This window comes from Lycorma delicatula, chromosome 7 (assembly GCF_047948215.1).
Source record: "Lycorma delicatula isolate Av1 chromosome 7, ASM4794821v1, whole genome shotgun sequence".
NCBI lineage: Eukaryota > Metazoa > Arthropoda > Insecta > Hemiptera > Fulgoridae > Lycorma > Lycorma delicatula.
This window is the reverse complement of record NC_134461.1, coordinates 104,423,769-104,442,180: the sequence shown is the minus strand read 5'-3', so window position 1 is coordinate 104,442,180 and position 18,412 is coordinate 104,423,769. Positions and strand designations below refer to the sequence as shown.

The 18,412-nt window shown below is 31.1% G+C and overlaps 1 protein-coding gene across 1 annotated transcript in view; it reads left to right on the top strand.

Annotated features, from left to right (window-relative positions):
- LOC142328161 (uncharacterized) overlaps window positions 1–18,412 on the top strand; it is a 96,487-nt gene that overhangs the window by 42,523 nt on the left and 35,552 nt on the right. Inside the window, exon 2 of the mRNA XM_075371704.1 lies at window positions 12,505–12,641. Within this exon, the coding sequence (XP_075227819.1) occupies window positions 12,505–12,641 (137 nt within the window). The remainder of the gene's footprint in view (window positions 1–12,504; window positions 12,642–18,412) is intronic.

Below are 18,412 nucleotides of genomic sequence, written 5' to 3'. Positions count from 1 at the left end.
ATTTAAAATAATTTAGCAACGCTAAATTTCATGGTGAAATATATGAAACATGTTTCTGTTTCATTTTCTGGAAGTACAAATAGATATTAATAATTAACAATTCGCAGGAGGAAAATGAGGTACATTAAATTATTAATAACTATAGTGCTTTATTAAAAAATCTAGGTGTTAGATTCATTAATTTTATGCAAATATTGTCCTGTTCCTTCCAAGCAAAATTTGTAATCTCTCTCTCTCTCTCTCTCCCCCCTCTCTTTCTCTCTCCGCCCCCTCTCTCTCTCCCCCCCCCTCACTCGCTCTCTCTCTCTCTCTCTTCTCTCTCTCTCTCTCTCTCTCTCTCACTCTCTCTCTTTCTTTTCCTCTTTTCTCTCTTATATATAATAATATGTTTAGTGAACTAATTTCATAATATTTCAAAGAAAATACATTTTGTAATACAAAAAATTACAAATAAAATAGAATAAAGAAATAAAGTAATGTGGATAAAAATAAAATATAACATCTTCTTTATTTACTACCATACTTTTGATTAACCCAGAGGTCATCTGTCAGGTTGATACATTAAAATAGTATAATCCAAAAAAAATAAATAAATTGAACTAATAATTAAATTCATAAATTAACTGCTGTCTATAATCAATCATAGTCAATATTGAAGTCCTCAAATTAAAAATTCACTAAATTACCTTTAACCAATTTTCTCTATTCAGTATATTTATTATCTCATGTTCACCCAAAAATACCTATTACTGACCTCCAAAATACTGAATTTTAAATTCATCCAAGATTGGATACCTACCCAAGAAATGTTTGAAGCTTTCCTCCTCACATATGTTGTTTAAAGAACATCTTTCATCTCTCTCCTTACCTGAACAACTATTCAATGGCAACATTGCACTTCTTTATTAAATATCACATTAAATCACTTTTAAGAAGATTTTAAATTCACATCTAGTGCAAATATTCAGCAATCAAATATTCTCTCTTTCCCAGAAGAAAATTAAATTTAGTATACCTTTTATGAAGAAAGACATCTCCACCCATTCAATCAAAAAATTTCTAGATTCCTCTTCCAATTCAATTCATCATAGCAATTCATCTAGCTCATCCTGACATGGACCTTCCTGCTAAATTTTCAAAATATTCATATATCAACCATGTTTTTCCCCCAATACTAATGAATTTTTAGCCCAATTAATCTTCCTTCTAATTAACTTTTTTGACAACTTCTTTGGCAATCTACCATTAAGTAAACATAATGATTTCATAATATATTTGAAATTCTCTATACAAAAATATGCACAAACAAGTACACACACACACACACACACACACACACACACACACACACACACACACACACACACACACACACACACACACACACACACACGTAAATATATATATATAGAGGAAGAGATAAAATCATCCAGTTAATTATAAAGAGTACAAGAAGTAACAGTATAGGTTAAAGTAAACAGTAAAGGGAACGTACGAGAACAAAATGATGTTTACTAGAATAAGTAATTACATGTTTTCTTGAAAAGAAAAGGTATTATTTTGTGAATTTGTGTTTTTTTTTACAAAAAGTGAATAAATAAACAGTACAATTAATAAATTTAAATTAATAAATATTTTAATCATTAGTAAAAATTGTTAAGTTTTCTACATATTAGTTATATAGACAAATAGAATAAATTAACACCTACTATTACTGAGTTAACTTAAAATAACTGATTGTGAAATATATGAAACATGTTTCTAATTAATTTTCCATGAGCACAAATAGATATTAATATTAAAAATTCACATAAGGAAAATGGGTTGTTTTAAAAAATACCAATTATAGTGTTTTATTAAGAATTTTAGGTGTTAGATTCATTCATTTTATGCAAAACTTGTTCTGTTTGAAATTTTCATTTCTATGTATTATATTTTTACCATTGTCATAGAGTGCTTGTCTGAAATACTTAAAAAATACTGATAGCATATGCTATCTACTAGTATTTTTTTATTTACCTGAATATTGTATTTACCTGTTTACAACACAAAATTTACAAAATGACAACATTTTATTTTAAATACAACTTAAATTTATTTATTATTTACAAGAAAAAAAAAACCAAATTCTAATATTAAAATGAATTACCTCACCTAATCTTAATTTTTAGCCTATGTATCTTAATAAATTGTATAATTAACCTAACCTAACTTAATTAGTACCACATAATTTATTTAGTGATTAATAACAGCCTAATCTTCAATCACTGATACAAATTTTTAATATTGATAATTATAATTATGAAAATGTTTAATTATGATAAATTTTCATATCCTTTCTAGCAGCTGAATGCAGAAGCATTTTAATAAGAGCATTTAATTATCTTATATGTTAATCGCTTATCTTCTGCTACTCTCATGACATAAAAACTTAAGCTTTTAGTAGAAATGGATAAATATAATAAATGGAAAATTTATGTTTGTAATGAAATTTTTATTTTTTGCTATTAATAGAAAACACATAATTAGAGATAGTAGTAATTAAAAGAAAGAAAAAACGAGAAACGATAGCTTTGTTTCCTTTGTTTTTTGTTCTCTTGTTTTGTAACTCTTGGCTTGATTGAAGTTTTTTTGGCTTCCATTGTTTGTTGATTTACCTCTTTTTTAATTGCCAGATTTTTTTTCATCATTCACTGATATTTATTTTATAATATTTTTTCACCAGTAGGTATAATTAATTAGTATTACCTATTATTATTATTATAAAAAATTACTAACAGGTAATTAAATTAGTAACAAAAATTTTTTTTTAACTTCTTAATACGTAATCTAAAATATTTTCTATGTAGTTGAGAGTAAAAAAATTACTTCTAATAATTTAGTTATGTATAAGAGACTTAATGTTTTATATTAAAAGTACACATTAATAAGACTTAAATAAGAGTAAGTAAGAAAGCATTTGTTTTTTTAATATCCAAATTATTTTTAAAAGCATATTTGTAAATTCACATACAGATAGGTATAATAGTAATCCTTATGACAGGATTCTAGTTTCTCTTAGTTTCATCTCGAAGGTTTTGGGTTTAATACCAGTTAGGTTTGATAAAAATGCCACATGAAAAATCATATTTTACATTATTTCCCTTCCCATGCAAATCTTTGAGCTTATGAAGTGAATTAATTAATCATCTAAAAAAAGCTAAATTAATTAATATTTAACTTTTAAAAGATTTATAAATACACTTTTTTTTCATTTTTGTACCCTCAAAAATTAAAATGATGTTATGATTACTTAGAAATAAATAAGTAGTTAGCTGAATGTTTCATTACCAAAGGTAAAATGGTTTATACTGAAGTTGTATCATTACCAGCCAAATTTTTTCATATTTTAAGATTTTAAGTGATATCAGCTACTATGGTCATATCCACTTATAAATGCCAACACCATGATGTAAATTGTACCCAGAATTCATTAATTTCAGCAAAAAAATTGCAAAAAATCTATGAGAGTTAGTTTATTAAATGTGACTTCACCAGTGACATACTTACCATACAATTAATTAATTAATTATCCTTATATCATTCAATTTCAAACATTTTAATGATATTGTGAAGTCTTCACATTATGTAATGCAGTTTAACATCTTACCTAGGATTTATTGTTACAAAATTTTTTTAAGATGCTGCAGGATTCGGTTCAAGAATTGTTTATGGATAATTTTTTTGTAACTAGATTTTAAATGCCCACCCAATGTTGTTTTCTGGTCATTATGAGTTTCATTATTAATTAATATAATGAACAAATTCATCCAGCAAGTTTCAGTATGGGTTATCCTAAGAGTAAATAGAGTGACAATAGAGCAATAATATATTATGCTTTCAATTATTCTTTTGTTAAAACATCATCAGATTTTAGTTACTGAATAATTGTTATTTATACTTTTTAATCCTTTATTTCTAGTTCAATATATCAGAAAAAATTAATCTCACAGAAACAAATTTTTTAATTAATCTTTAAGAAATTATATGTTATTATTAAAAGAAAAATCTCTACACAAAAAGAAGAAGGTTAGTGTTTTTAATTAATTTATTGTAGACAAAAGTTTGATTACATGTGCTAAAAAAATTTTATTTATTTTTTATTATATTATTATTTAATATATTTATTTACTTGGTGATAAAATAATAGTACATAATGCGTGTGTTAGAACTCATTCTTTAATTATAACTTTTTTCGTTAATTTTTTTAACCAAGAATAAATTAAACAATTAATCTTCTTCCTTGCTTTATTAATATACGTAATGACTAAGATTACATATATAATTCCTGTTGTGAGACAAAAGTCTCCAGGGTAAGCAGTAAAACAGTAAAAATTTCAATTCAATTTGGTCTCATTGAACGGAGTGTCATTCTGGAGTTCATTCTATCGTCCTTCTCTTGCTGGGTCAAGCCATGTTTTAATCATCGATCTTCCAACTGCCTACACCAACTGTTCTTCGGTCTTCCTCATTTCTTGACCGGCGGGATATCAAGAGCCATTGTCTTTTTTTGTAACACTTGAAGGGTGCTGAGAATTAACCTTTTCGAACCAATCATTTCGCTCTCGAGAGATTTTCTCCACCACTGACTCTTTTATTTGAAGGAAGCCTCGTATTCGTTCGCTTCTGATGTGGTCCAACTTAGTCACACCAAGAGACATTCGACACATTTTCATCTCTGCGGTCGTGAGATCTCGATCAAACTGCTCATATCGTGTACATTCAGCCCTTAAGTTTTGGAGGCATACGCTTGTCACAAAGAACAGCCAAAATCTGCTGCCACTTCAACCATGCCACGGTGATTCGATGATTCACATCTCTTTGATTCAATATAGAACCAAGATACTTAAAACTTGTACACTTCGGCATAACTCGACCATTGATCATAACGTCAGGCGATGGTGCTTGTGCGTCACTGAATGGCAAGAACATATATTTTGTTTTGGATTCACTGATCGTCAGACTGTGACTTTCAATTGCACATTTCCAGCGATTGAAAACATGTTGTAGCGCCGCAACACTTTCACTCGCGAGACCCACATGTCATCAAAAAGTACTCTCAGCAGCAATTCATCCATGATGTGCAATGTCAGATAATTAATAACAATGTTAAAGAGCAGTGGGCTCAGCACGCTGCCTTGGTGTACCCCCATGTTCACATGAAAAGCCGTTGATGTTCCTGGCATGCATCTAACCTTTGTGGTCGCATCGTGATACATGTCCACAATGATGTCAACATATCGTTCTGGAACACTGTTACTTCTCAATGCCGTCCATATCAAATTTTGCAGCACTCGATCGCAAGCTTTCTGGAGGTCTATGAATATCATATGCAAATTCCAAATTAAACAATTAATAATAGTTATTAATCAACTAGTTTATAATGAACTAATAATTAACAATAAAATATTTTAAAAACTGACAAAAAATTGTAATACTTTCCTGGTATTGGTTATTTATTCGTATATAATGGAAAAATAATACATGATACATGAAAACTAATACTCATACATGAAAAAAGTCTCCTAAGATTTATTATTTGTGTAGGGGTAATTAATGATGAAGTTTTATTGTAAAATTATAATTATATGTTTAAATAACCCCAAAAAATGTTTAAAAAGTTCAAAAAATTAATTTTTTTTCTGCTCCCCACCTCCAAAATCATCTTTCAAGAAAATATTTTGATTTCTCTACATTTTCTATGTTAAATGGAAAAAACTAAAAAATATCCAACTAAAAAATATTACCGACCTATAAAAAGTTACCTATGATACCTTTTTAAAGGTGTGAGGGAGGGAGTGAATTATGAAAATATTTAATTATAATATTATTATTAAAAGATTAATAAAAAAGATTTAATCAAAAAAGGCTTTTTTTTAATTCAGAATATCAATATTTTTAAACTTTTATTGGCTCCCTCATCTCAAAATTGCCCCCAAAATATATTATTGGTTCACTTGCACTACTGCTATGCCTAGGAAGACATAAAAAAATTCAATTAAAAATATGCAATAAATAAAAAGATAACTTTTTTGACTTTTAGGGAAGGAGAATTTTGGGACAATTTTTTTTTTAAATGGTAAGATAAGCATGCATGCATGTATTGAGCATAAAGTGGGGTTATGTTTACAAAATTTTCATAAAATTGACTCCAAAATCTTACCAACAAACTGTTGTATACACGTAAGTCTCTGTCCCAAATTTCAGCAAAATCAGTTTATACATTGAAATTAAGCTAAGATCCAGGAAAGTAAAAACAAAAAAAAACAAAATAGATTTTTATAATTTTAATAATAAATAATTTAAAAGCTTTTTTAATAATATTATCTATGTGTACGTATAAGTATTTGTGTATGGTAGAGGAAAACGTTTCATTGTATTTTCCCAGCAGATGGATTGCTTAACTTTTGCAATATTAATAAAATCTATCAAAACTTGCATATTTTTAAAAGATGTCAAATTAATGAATATCTATATAAAGGTTATGATTATATTAATTTATTTATTTAAAAGTTATTGCCCCCTGAATATGAATGAAAATAATGAAGAAATTTAACATTTTGTAATTGTATTACAAGAAAAGGGAAGATGTGAATCAGGCTACTAAAGAAGTTTGTGATGTTTATGGATATCATGCAGTATTAGTATTATGGCACAAATGTTTACAATCTGGAAATTTTTATTTTTATAATGCATCTCACCCTGGTCAGCGAGTGACTGAAAAAAGTTAATGAAATCATGGAAAAAACTGGGCAAGAGTGACACATTAGAAGTCATGATATCAGTTAGAAACTAAATATTGACCATAAAACAGTTTTAAATCTTATGAAAAAGATTTGGTACAAAAAATATCTTGATGTTTGAGTGCTACATGATTTAACAATGAAAAATTTAAAAAGTTTTCTAATTTTTTTATTATTATTATAAAAGTAAATTTAATATCTTATGTCATTACATCACATGAATGATAATTGAAGAAAGATATAACATGAAATGATAAATTAAATGTATGTGACTAATTGAAAAAAAAAAACCGGATTAATATTTGCACCTGATACTGCATTTTACTCCATTCATTTAAATTTCACTTTACTGTAACAATGGTGGATGGGAATAACAGACCAGGTGGGCAGACTGCATAATGAATCCTTAATTACATTGTAACTAATATCAACGGGATATCTAACTTTACTGCAGTTACATCACATGAAAGATTAGCCACCTCTTTTCATAATAGAAACTGAATATTGAATGAAAATAAATCATCACTGTAATAAATTTATCTATTTTCAATTCTCGTAAAACATTCTGAATAGAATTTAAAAAAAATTAAATAATACAAATCAAAATAGTTTTTCATTTTTACCATCAATCTGCATCATTGCAGAATTGATAAATAAATGTTAAGTCATGTTAAGTTAATCCTTTTAACTGAAAATGAAAAACCTTTTAATGAAATAAAAAATATTTAATTTTCAATAACTTGTTTGACCAAATGATGTAGTGGATAGCATGGTGACTTTTGTTTCATTTGGTCTGACATTCTGTGAGTCAGGACATAGAATGTTAGAAGTTAAAATAAAAGTAAAAAACTAGATAATTTAAAAAAAAGGGAATTAGACTTCGAGAATGTTACATTAAATAAGAGATTGCAATCATCATTTATAAAAATTAATCTATAAGAAAACACAAATCGAAAAGAGAAAAGGCCAGGAGATTTGGGAAAATATAAAATAAACCTCATAATTTTTTTACAAGACTTTTAGATCAAATTATGAAATGAAAAACCTTTCCATGATTTGATTACAGATACTAATAAATCTCCACAACTACACACGCATGCACATGTACATACACACACACACACACACACACACACACACACACACACATATATATATATATATATATTTTTTTTTTTTTTATAGCCTATGACCATCCCTGTAACATAAGGATTCCAACATGGGATCACACATCTAAATAGGTTATGCCGTTGAGCTTCTACAATGAAACAAAAACACATACATACCTAAACATACACCCTAAATATATTACACTTCTTTTTGGGCAGTCGTGTAAAAATCTACATCTAATTACTTGAAAGACAATAAATATAAAGAAAATTTTAATGAAATGAAACCAAAATGTGTTACATCAGAAATTTGAATGAAAAATCACATTAAAGGAGAAAGAAAGAGCTAAATTCCACATGAATTTAGCTCTTTATAATTTCATTATGAAATCAAAATTTTATACAACTCTAAAAAATGTAAACAAAAATAAGTAGGGGTAGATGATATTTCATCAAAAGAAATATACTTTTTAAAATAGCACTGAATACGCTATACGGGTTTAAATTGATGAGTATTTGTGTCAAAAATCGATTAAATTGAAGAAAGTCTTAAGATTTAAAATTAAATTGTAATTCTTAGCATATCAATGAAATTAGAAGCAAATAAATGAGAGAACAACAACTTAATCTAACATCTCATGAATTAATTTTTATCATTCAACTCGCTAAGATATTTTTAAAGATATAGAACGTGTACTGAAATGTACTAGCCCTTCCAATACATTCTTACCCGTTGATCCTAGAATCAATCGATTTTAAAGAGACCTTGAATAGAAAGGAGTACATTCTGACAATCAGATTGATCTAATCAATTAAAGGTGATGAAATATGACAGGAAAAGGAATAATAAGGAATTAAACTTTTACATGGGGAGATTAGTAGTTTATAGCATAGGTAATAAAATAACAAATGGTTGATGACATAAGGAAGGAACAAAAGTAGAGTAGTCCTTGCATTTTACAGAAAAAAAGATTCTATTAGAAATTAGAAAAAAAGTTTTTTTTAATTTTTACCTTTAATTATACGAGTACATTTAATAAGATAAATGTTAATTGATGAAAAACTGTTAAGCCCAAGCAATCAGCATCTATACAGTATGAAGGTTTTGCTTGGTACACCATATGGTTATAATTCAAATAAACAGCCTAAACTTTTTATGTTAAGTTTACTTTCACTAAAAAAAACCTTGAGGAAATCTTTGTAATAGATGTCAACAAAGTGTAACAATATTGATCAAACAGAAAAAATTTTATAAGTTTTGAAAACTTGTAAAATAGCTTTTCCTTACAATCAATCAAATAAAGTTTGTAATTCACAATTCCTCAAAGATCATTTAAAGACGTTTTTACTGAATTTACTACTGTAGTAATATATGTATGGTATATAAGGTACAATTTACTACAGTATAATAAAAACAAATATAATCTGATTAATAGAAATGAATGGACTGATGATGATTTTCTCCCTTTGAAAGAGATAGTATGAAAAAAATTTACCAGAAAGGAAAAAAAATCTAATTCTCTATAATTCACACAGGGGCTAGTGATATTTTTTATTTAGCAATCTGCATCAACAAGTAGGGACATTATTTCACTAAGATTCTTGATCAATTAGACATAATTTGAAATTACTGATGATCGATCAGATGTAGCAATGTAAAATTTAATTTTTATGTAGATATATCACTGTTTTTATAGTCATCACATAAAAAAGCTTCTGTTAAAAAAAAATAATAAACATAGTCTTTCACTTTTTATATCCTGCTGTTCTACAATAACGGGAAAATCTTAAGAAGGAATATCTTGAAAAAGAAAAGAATAAAAATTCTTGGAATTTTTTAAATGCAAATTTATATTTTTTAACTTGGATCTCACAGATCACTGAAGTTTAACAATTCTGGTTACAATTTTTTCTCTTTTGGATAATTAGATGCAGCTAAAACTTAGCATCTAACAATCATATCAATTATTGATAATTAAAATTGGAAAAAGTAAATTAATAGTCTGTGAAAGCGTGTTAGTTCATTCTATAACCATAAAAGCAGGTGATTTAGCTGAATTCATTTACTCCTTCCTATGGTCATTGCTAAATAAATTTACTTTCTCTCATAGAAAGAAACTTTTGTTATTTGAAGAATTTAAGGAGGTGGTAAATTGTATTTAGTGGAAGAATGTAATTATTATGGAGCTTTACAGCCAAATTCTTTAACATTAAAAAAAAAAGAAAAATAAGCATAATTTTTAATTATACAGAATGTTTCTAAAATAAGCCATCAAATTTCTGCTGTGGTTTTCTTATATTGAAATAAAGAAAAAAGTGTCTATAAACATGGGACTGGAAATGCTTTGTTTTCCCGCTAGCCGCCATTTTTTTTTCACTAAATAATTTTTATCTCCAGAATTGTTTGACTAATTACATTGAAATTTGGGATGGTACTACTTATTAAGATAAAGACATACTGTTAGAAAAATAATTTTTCTAAATGCCGGCCATTTAAGATTTTTAAATCCAAATAACGCGAAAACGAGAAATTTTATTTAAAAACTACAAAAGTCAAAAACGTTTTCTTTTTTAATTTTAAACAAACTAACATAATTGGTTCTTTTACTTGCTTCATGAAATAACCAAGCTTTCTACTAAAAATGAATACATAGTTTGAATAGAAAATATAATAATCATTAATATGACGACATGTTTTGAGAGATAAACATTTAGAAAATAAATGTTTTGAAAAATACATGAAATAACAAGTTCACAGCAGGCACCTAAAACGTCCAGAAACAGAAGAAAAAAATCACAACAGTTCTCAAGATGACCTCCATTTGTGGTAATACATGATACAACACGCCTTTGCACTAACTGGCGTACTCGTTCAAAAATCCCAAGTTGATTCCTTATGACGTTACATGATTTCGTAATTCTTTGTCGAAGAGTCTCAACATCGCTGAATAAACCAAAGGTTTCAAGTGTCCCCACACATAAAAATCGATAGGATTCAAATCAGGCGATCTAGCAGGCCATGATACCGGTCCGCCTTTTCCGATCCAATTCTGTCCGTATGTAATATTGAGTAGCTGCCTCATATGTAGTAGGTAGTGTGCTGATGCACCGTCGTGCATGAAGAAGTAGTTATTTCTTCTTTCCAAGGGCAAATCTTCCAAAAGTAGAGGAAGTTTATTTTCTATGAACTGTCCATAATTATTACTACCATTCAGAGTTGTGACAGGAAGTAAGGGCCCAACAAACTTTCCCCGAAGATGCGGATCCATACGTTCACTTTGAAGAGTTCCTGGTGATTTTCTTCAAATATGGCATTGGGATTTTCATCTGTCTACACATGATTGTTATGTAAGTTTGTAATACCATCTTTCATAAAGGTAGCTTCATCAGTACAAAACAGTAAAACTGCGAATGGGATCGACATTCTGCAGTTGATACCACTGGAAAAATTCACTCTAACTGGGTAATCTGCAGGTGTAAGTGCTTGAATACGTTGTATGCGGTATGGATACAACAATTACTCGTGCAGCACTTTCCATACTGTTGAATTTACTTGTAGCATATCTCCTAGCTGTCGAGTACTTACATATAGATCTTCTTCGACTCAATTTAAAATGTTTTCCTCTAGAGCAACTGTTCTTGTTTGGCTTGGTTTTCCTCGATCTCATTGGTCTTCCTCGGTTCTCTGTTTTAATGTGCAGAGTTTCAGTCTCAGAAAGCTTTCGAAAAATTGAAGCGAATATGTGATGATTAAGTCATTGATTAGGAAATGCTTCCGAATACAACCGCGCTGTTTCCTGGCTATTACCATTGGCTCGTCCGTACATAAAATTCATATCCGCCTACTCACGATAACAATATTGAACCGTTTTAAATAGTATAATATTAAAACAAACAAATTGAGTACTTTTAAGAATGCAAATGTAAACAATAACAACAGCTCTAAATATTTTTTTTTAAATATCATCTGATTAATAAAACTTTGATCTTAATGCATATCTTTTTTTTTTTTTTAACAACAAATATTGTAAAATCACGAATGAAGTTTTTTTTGCATTACTTCGACATCCTGTTATGCAAATAATGATATACGAGTAACGCCGGTTACTTTGTTATTTTATAAAACAAGTATAAAAAACCAAGTATGCTAGTTTATTTAGGATTAAAAAAGAAAACGTTTTCGACTCTTGTGGTTGTTTAATAAAGTTTATCGTTTTCACGTTATTTTGATTTAAGAATTTTAAATGGGCGGCATTTTGAAAAATATTATTAGATACGGTTGTTTATTTTTCAAACAAAAGTAAGTGCCATGCCAAATTTCAACGTAATTAGTCAAACCATTCCGAGATACAAATTATTTAGAGAAAAAAAAAAATGACGGCTAGCGGGAAAACAAAGCATTTCCAGTCCCATGTTTATAGGAATCTTTTCCTTTATTTTAATATAAGAAAACAACTGCAGAAGTTTGGCGGCCTATCTTAGAAACACTCGGTATATATTAATTTTAATTTACTTTTATTAACTTTTCAGATAACCCTCATATTTAACTTAAAAAATAAATCAAATTTTTAGCTGATTTTATTATTATTTTGCCAATTCTGCTTTTATTACAGGTACATCAAGAGGCGGTGGTATAAATAGAAGTCCATCTCCATATAGAATGTCAGCAAGAGGAGCACAAGTGAATTTAAATTATAGTTCTGTTATGGCTGAAGGAGGATCAAGAAGAGCTAGTAGCAGTGTAAGCCAGGTTAGTATTTTTACTATTATTTTAATAACATTGTTTTAAAAAATAATAATATAAAATTGTTTTAATTAATTACTTAAAAATTTATTTCCTTAAAAAATATTTTAAACGTTCAAGAATAAATAAGATCAAAAAATTTTTTAAAAACTTAAGCTTTCTTAAACCTAGCCAGTCATGCTGATAATCATTACATCTAAATTTTTAGACATTTTTTAACCAACAAATTTGTTAATCATTACTTTTTTTATAATTACATAATTATAAAAACCTCACAAATTTTGGAATTTTGGTAATTTGTTACATTTTTTTATAAGATGTCCTGCAAATTGTTATAACAATACTTACTATGAATGATGTAATTAACCTACAAATATATTCCTTAATTTAATACTAGATCATGGATACCGGTGTTCTTTGGTGTTTGGGTTTTAATTAACCACACATCTCAAGAATCGTCGACCTGAGACTATACAAGATTAACTTCATTTACATTCATACATATCATCCTCATTCATCCTCCGAAGTAATACCTTAACGATGGTTCCAGAGGCTAATTAGAACCTTTTTTTTATTTTTTGCTTTAATTGGAAAATTAATTTAAAGCAACTTAAGCAACTTTACTTACTTTTTATGAAATGAAAAATACACTCTGAAACAATGAAATCAGAAAACACTTTAATTTTATGCTTTTAGAAAGCTGTACAGAGAAAATTCATGGCTCTTTTTATTACAGGTACAGAGTGCGGCAGAACCAATTAAGCAGTTTTGAGAAGTTATGAAAACGTAATGGGGAGTATATAGAGAAAAAATATTTTTATTTTCTAAATTAGCAAAACATACCATTTAATAACCATTAAGTTTTGAAAGTAATGTCCCCAAGAAGGCGGCCGTTAGCAGCAACACATTGTTGGAGACGATCTCTGAAGCTTCGTACAGCTCTTTACACATGTGGTAGGGTGTGGCGTTAACTTCTTCAGTAATCTATCCCTTAGTTCTGGTAATCACCGGCCGGGAACGTATATCTGGTTGGTGGTCTCGGAATCTGACAGCAATGAAGCAGTCTGTGAATCGACTCGGAAGGGCTGCGCAACGAGAGGGTGATTCTGCCTTGACGCCTTGACGGCGTGCGGTCCTAACTGTGGATTACCGCAGAAGGACGGCTAGGTACTTTCATAGAATTGGGGCCACCAAGCGTAATTCCTGGCGCTCCTTCGTTCAGAAGCAAGGGAATAGAGACCCATTGGCCGTTGTATATAGAGCCCTTGGACATAAGCGCAGGAAAGATGTCCTCCTGTCAGCTTTGCCAACCCGCCAGGGTGTATGGTAATTGATAAGGACCGTATCCTTAGTATTTTGCTGAATGATTTGCTTCCGGATGACGCTGTGGTGAGTGAGATTTCATACCACCGGCGTGTCAGGCGGGAAGTCGCGATTTTCGAGACCGACTTACAATCAACTGAGATCACTGAGGCGGAGGTGCGCCAGGTGTTCTGTAGTATAGCACAACACAAGGCTCCCGGATATGATCACAGTGGAGCTCCTCGTCCGAGCGCTTCCAAAAGTCCTTAGTCCTCTAACAAGAACATATAATAGGTTTCTCTTCGCCGGCCACTTTCCAGCGTGTCCGAAGCGTGGAGACTTGGTGTTGTTGTTCAAAGGTGGCGACAAAGATCCTACTGTTAGTTCTTGCCGTCCACTAACGCTCTTGCCCGATTGGCAAGGTTTTTGAGAAGGTCCTATATTTGCGTATTAATGTTAGATTGTCCACTGATCATTTGCTAATGGACAACTAGTATCGTTTCCGACCGGGCAAGAGCACTGAGGATGCCATACTAATGGTGATGGATATAGCTTAGTCTAGTCCATGTAAATATGTATTAGGGTTTTTTCTGGACATACCCGGGGCATTTAATAATTTATGGTGGCCCTCTGCCCTGTTTCAGATGCAGAAGCGTAAGTGTACACGAAATGAATTAGAAGTGCTCTCAAGTTATTTCAGCCACCGGATCGTTTCCCTGCGTGATGTTGGATCGGAGGTTTGTAAGACCTTAACTAAGTGTTGTCGCTTACGCTGACGACGCGCTGCTATTGATTCGCGTAACGAGGTAGAGTTTCGAGCTGCTCGTGGTTATGAGACACTCCGACTGAGGATTCTCCAACATAAGATAATTTTTAGTCCAGAGAAAACCACAATGATGTTGCTTAAAGGCCGATTGGCTGCTTCTTGACGAATCCGGGTTCGGATGGCTGGTCTCCCGATTCGGTATGCTACGGCTCAAAAATATCTGGGTGTTATCCTTGATGAGAAGGAAATGCGCAGTCAAACCAATTGATATCTTGGCTAATAAGCGTAAGGAACGCTACATTTCCAGGTAAATAACCTATTGACGACAGAACGAAAGCAGGAGATTGAAGACCGGGGCTTTGCATCTTGGCAGGTCAGGTGGGATGAATCGCCCACAGGTCGCTACACGCATGGTATATTTCCTATAGTGTGTGATTTAGGTGCGTTTGGATGGGTCTTCCCCAATCGGTATACCGTACAGTTTTTCTCCGGGCATGGTGCCTTTCGGGCGAGTTTGGCTAGGTTTCGTTTGGTGAATTCGAGTCAATGCTCGGATTGTGGGACTGATGAGTGGATCACGTTCTCTACGTCTGTTCCCGATATGAGGTCGAACGTTCATGAGCTGTTAGGGAACTTGAGAGAATAATTCCTTTCTGGATCTCCGTATTAACTGGATGATCCACGAGGAATGGCCTATAGTGGCTGGTTTTCTTCGCGCCCTTGCGGTGAGTAGGTCTGCAGAGGGAGTTTAATCGAGGTACTCGATCGTGGTAGGATACCGGGTAGCTAGGGTTCCGTCTTAGACAATTGATTGGTTGCAGGTAGGCGCATCGTGCCACGGTTATATTGGTATTGTTTGTGATTCGCTTTCGGACTCCCGTTGGTGAGGGTGGCCGCGCCACCGGGGTATGGTAACCCTTGTGAGTGTGGGCGTGGCTTCCCTCCGCCGGTGGCGGTCCTGATCGTAACTTGGTAATACCACACGAGACACCATGATTGGACCGAGCGGTAGTGCGAGGTTTGTCCCCGGCTCCTGCTCGGACCGGAATGAGGTTACGTTCAACTTGTTAGGTGACATAAATAAATCGACTTATTTGGGGGTAGGTCTGAATTTCTTTGTTGCATAAGACATAATTTTGATCGGTATGAGTGTAGCACTGATTTAACTTTAAACTCGTTCGTTTTCTGAGGCATTCACAGTTACGAATGGTGCATTTATTGATGCAAATTTACTGAGGCATTTACATCAGTGGCATTCCAACCCAGGCCTGGCTGATGACTGACTTGTTTTTGTTTTCCTTTATAAGTTTTGGGCAACAATTCATTGTTTATCGTATATTCCTTCAATATTTTTCATAAAAATTTTTATTTACAGTTTTATCAGGATTTAATGAAAGTCTAAATATAATATTGTTGATTTAATATTATTTATAAAAAAATTAGTATGCTATTAAAAAAATTGCGAGTGAAGCTACATCTATATTGTGGGCGAAGTTGCGATGGGGTACGCTAGTCATTCTATGAATGATTTGGTGTACATGTACATATTTTTAGTTTATTATTAACTTAGTTGATATTTAACTTTTATTAATATAAATATTGTAATGATTGTATAATGCAGATCTGTTTTTATAAAACACATTACTCTGATCGAGACTGAAGAAGACAATGAAATCATGGGAAAGACTGAACAAGATGATGATATCAAATTAATTTAGCAGCCATGATATCAGTAATGAGCCAAAACATTGACCACAAAACAGTTTTAAACTGCTTGAAGAAGGCTGGATATAAATAAACTTGATATTTGAGTGCTGCATGATTAAACAATGAAAAATTTAATGGATTAAATTTTGCAGCATCAAAGTGATAATATGTGCGTGCACACTTTGGTGTGTGTGAGCATGTGTGAAATAGATAAATAATCCTTTTATTGTGTAAAAACAATACAAAATTGCATCACAATCAATAACTAGGGAAATGTGGTTAAAAGTTTTCAGAAATAAATGATTACAGAGATGAAATAATCTACAGAAAATGATTTGAATGATTTACAGAAATAATTATTTTAAATTGTAAAGTCCTTTCTACACATTCAGTCGCCCCATTCAAACATACAAAACGTATCATTCATGCACAATACACATCTTGACATCAAGCTCTTTCTTTCTTTTTTTTTTTTTTCTGTTTAGCCTCCGGTAACTACCGTTTAGATAATTCTTCAGAGGATGAATGAGGATGATATGTATGAGTGTAAATGAAGTGTAGTCTTGTACATTCTCAGTTCGATCATTCCTGAGATGTGTGGTTAATTGAAACCCAACCACCAAAGCACACCGGTATCCACGATCTAATATTCAAATCTGTGTAAAAATAACTGGCTTTACTAGGACTTGAACGCTGTAACTCTCGACTTCCAAATAAGCTGATTTGGCTAGATGCGTTAACCACTAGACCAACTCTGTGGTTAATGACATCAAGCTCGGTCCTTGTAAAATTGTGAAAAATGTGTGTGTGTGTGTGTGAGAGAGAGAGAGAGAGAGAGAGAGAGAGAGATAAGATTGGAAAGGAATTATTAACTAAGAACTGATACATGTCAAATGATTGATTCAGATGTCAGATGATTGATATTTTACTGTCAACAACTGGAAAGATTATCCCAAGTAATCAAGATAAAATAACTAGAATTGATCATTAGGGAAGGTGTTGTCTTCTGTCATGACAATGCCTCACAATTCTTTTGTAACCTGTCAAAAACTGAGGTAGCTTAACTGGGAAGTTTCCATGCATTCACCATATAGTCCTGTTTGTGAACTATCGGACTACAATTTGTTTTGTCTTTTACAGATCTCTCTTAATGGTATAAAATTGGCTTCAAAAGAGGCCTGTAAAAATCACTTACCAGAGATTTTTTGCCAAGACAAAAAACAATAAAAAGTGATTTATACACAACACAGTTAGACAGAAAAAAGTTTTCTAAAGGATATATTAGTAAAGGACACTTCCCCAGTTGCTTAGGAAAGTAAGAATTTAATACTGATGCTCACAATTCATAAACTTTGAATGTCAACTGATATTTCAAATATTTTTCCAGTTGAATTTGCCTATATTTATTGTTTTGTCTGTTTTCCCCAATATGTAAAATTGTTTATTCTGTAAGATTAATTGTGCACTAAGCGTCATAAAGAAACAATTTTAAAATATTTTTTTGTAAATATTTAATTATTTTAATTTTAATCTAATATTATTTAATATTTTAATTATTTTTAAAATGTTTATAAAAACACATTTATACTTATAAAGCTGCCAGAATCAAGACTACCACATTCTAATTTTACCTATACCAGGAAGAAAAGATAAAGATTATTAAATGGAAGAGGGTATAAGAACCCTCAGAGAAAGTACTCATACATCCGTTTAGGAATAAATTATGTTGTTCAACACCCTGCTCAAGGCCAGCTTTGGAAAAAGAAATTGTGGTACCTACCCTTGCTAATGCACTCTTCCTTAAAAAACAGAAACATATGCCAAATCATTTATTATTCCTTTTTACAGACATTGAAATCGACATAAATTGAATTGAAATACATGTCTGAAAAGTAGGAGAACAGCTTGATAATTGCACATTTTGTATGATCTTTTGCTTTCTTTAGTTTTGTGACTAATGAAAACAAAACACAAAATTTCAATTAAGCAGTTAATTTCTTTA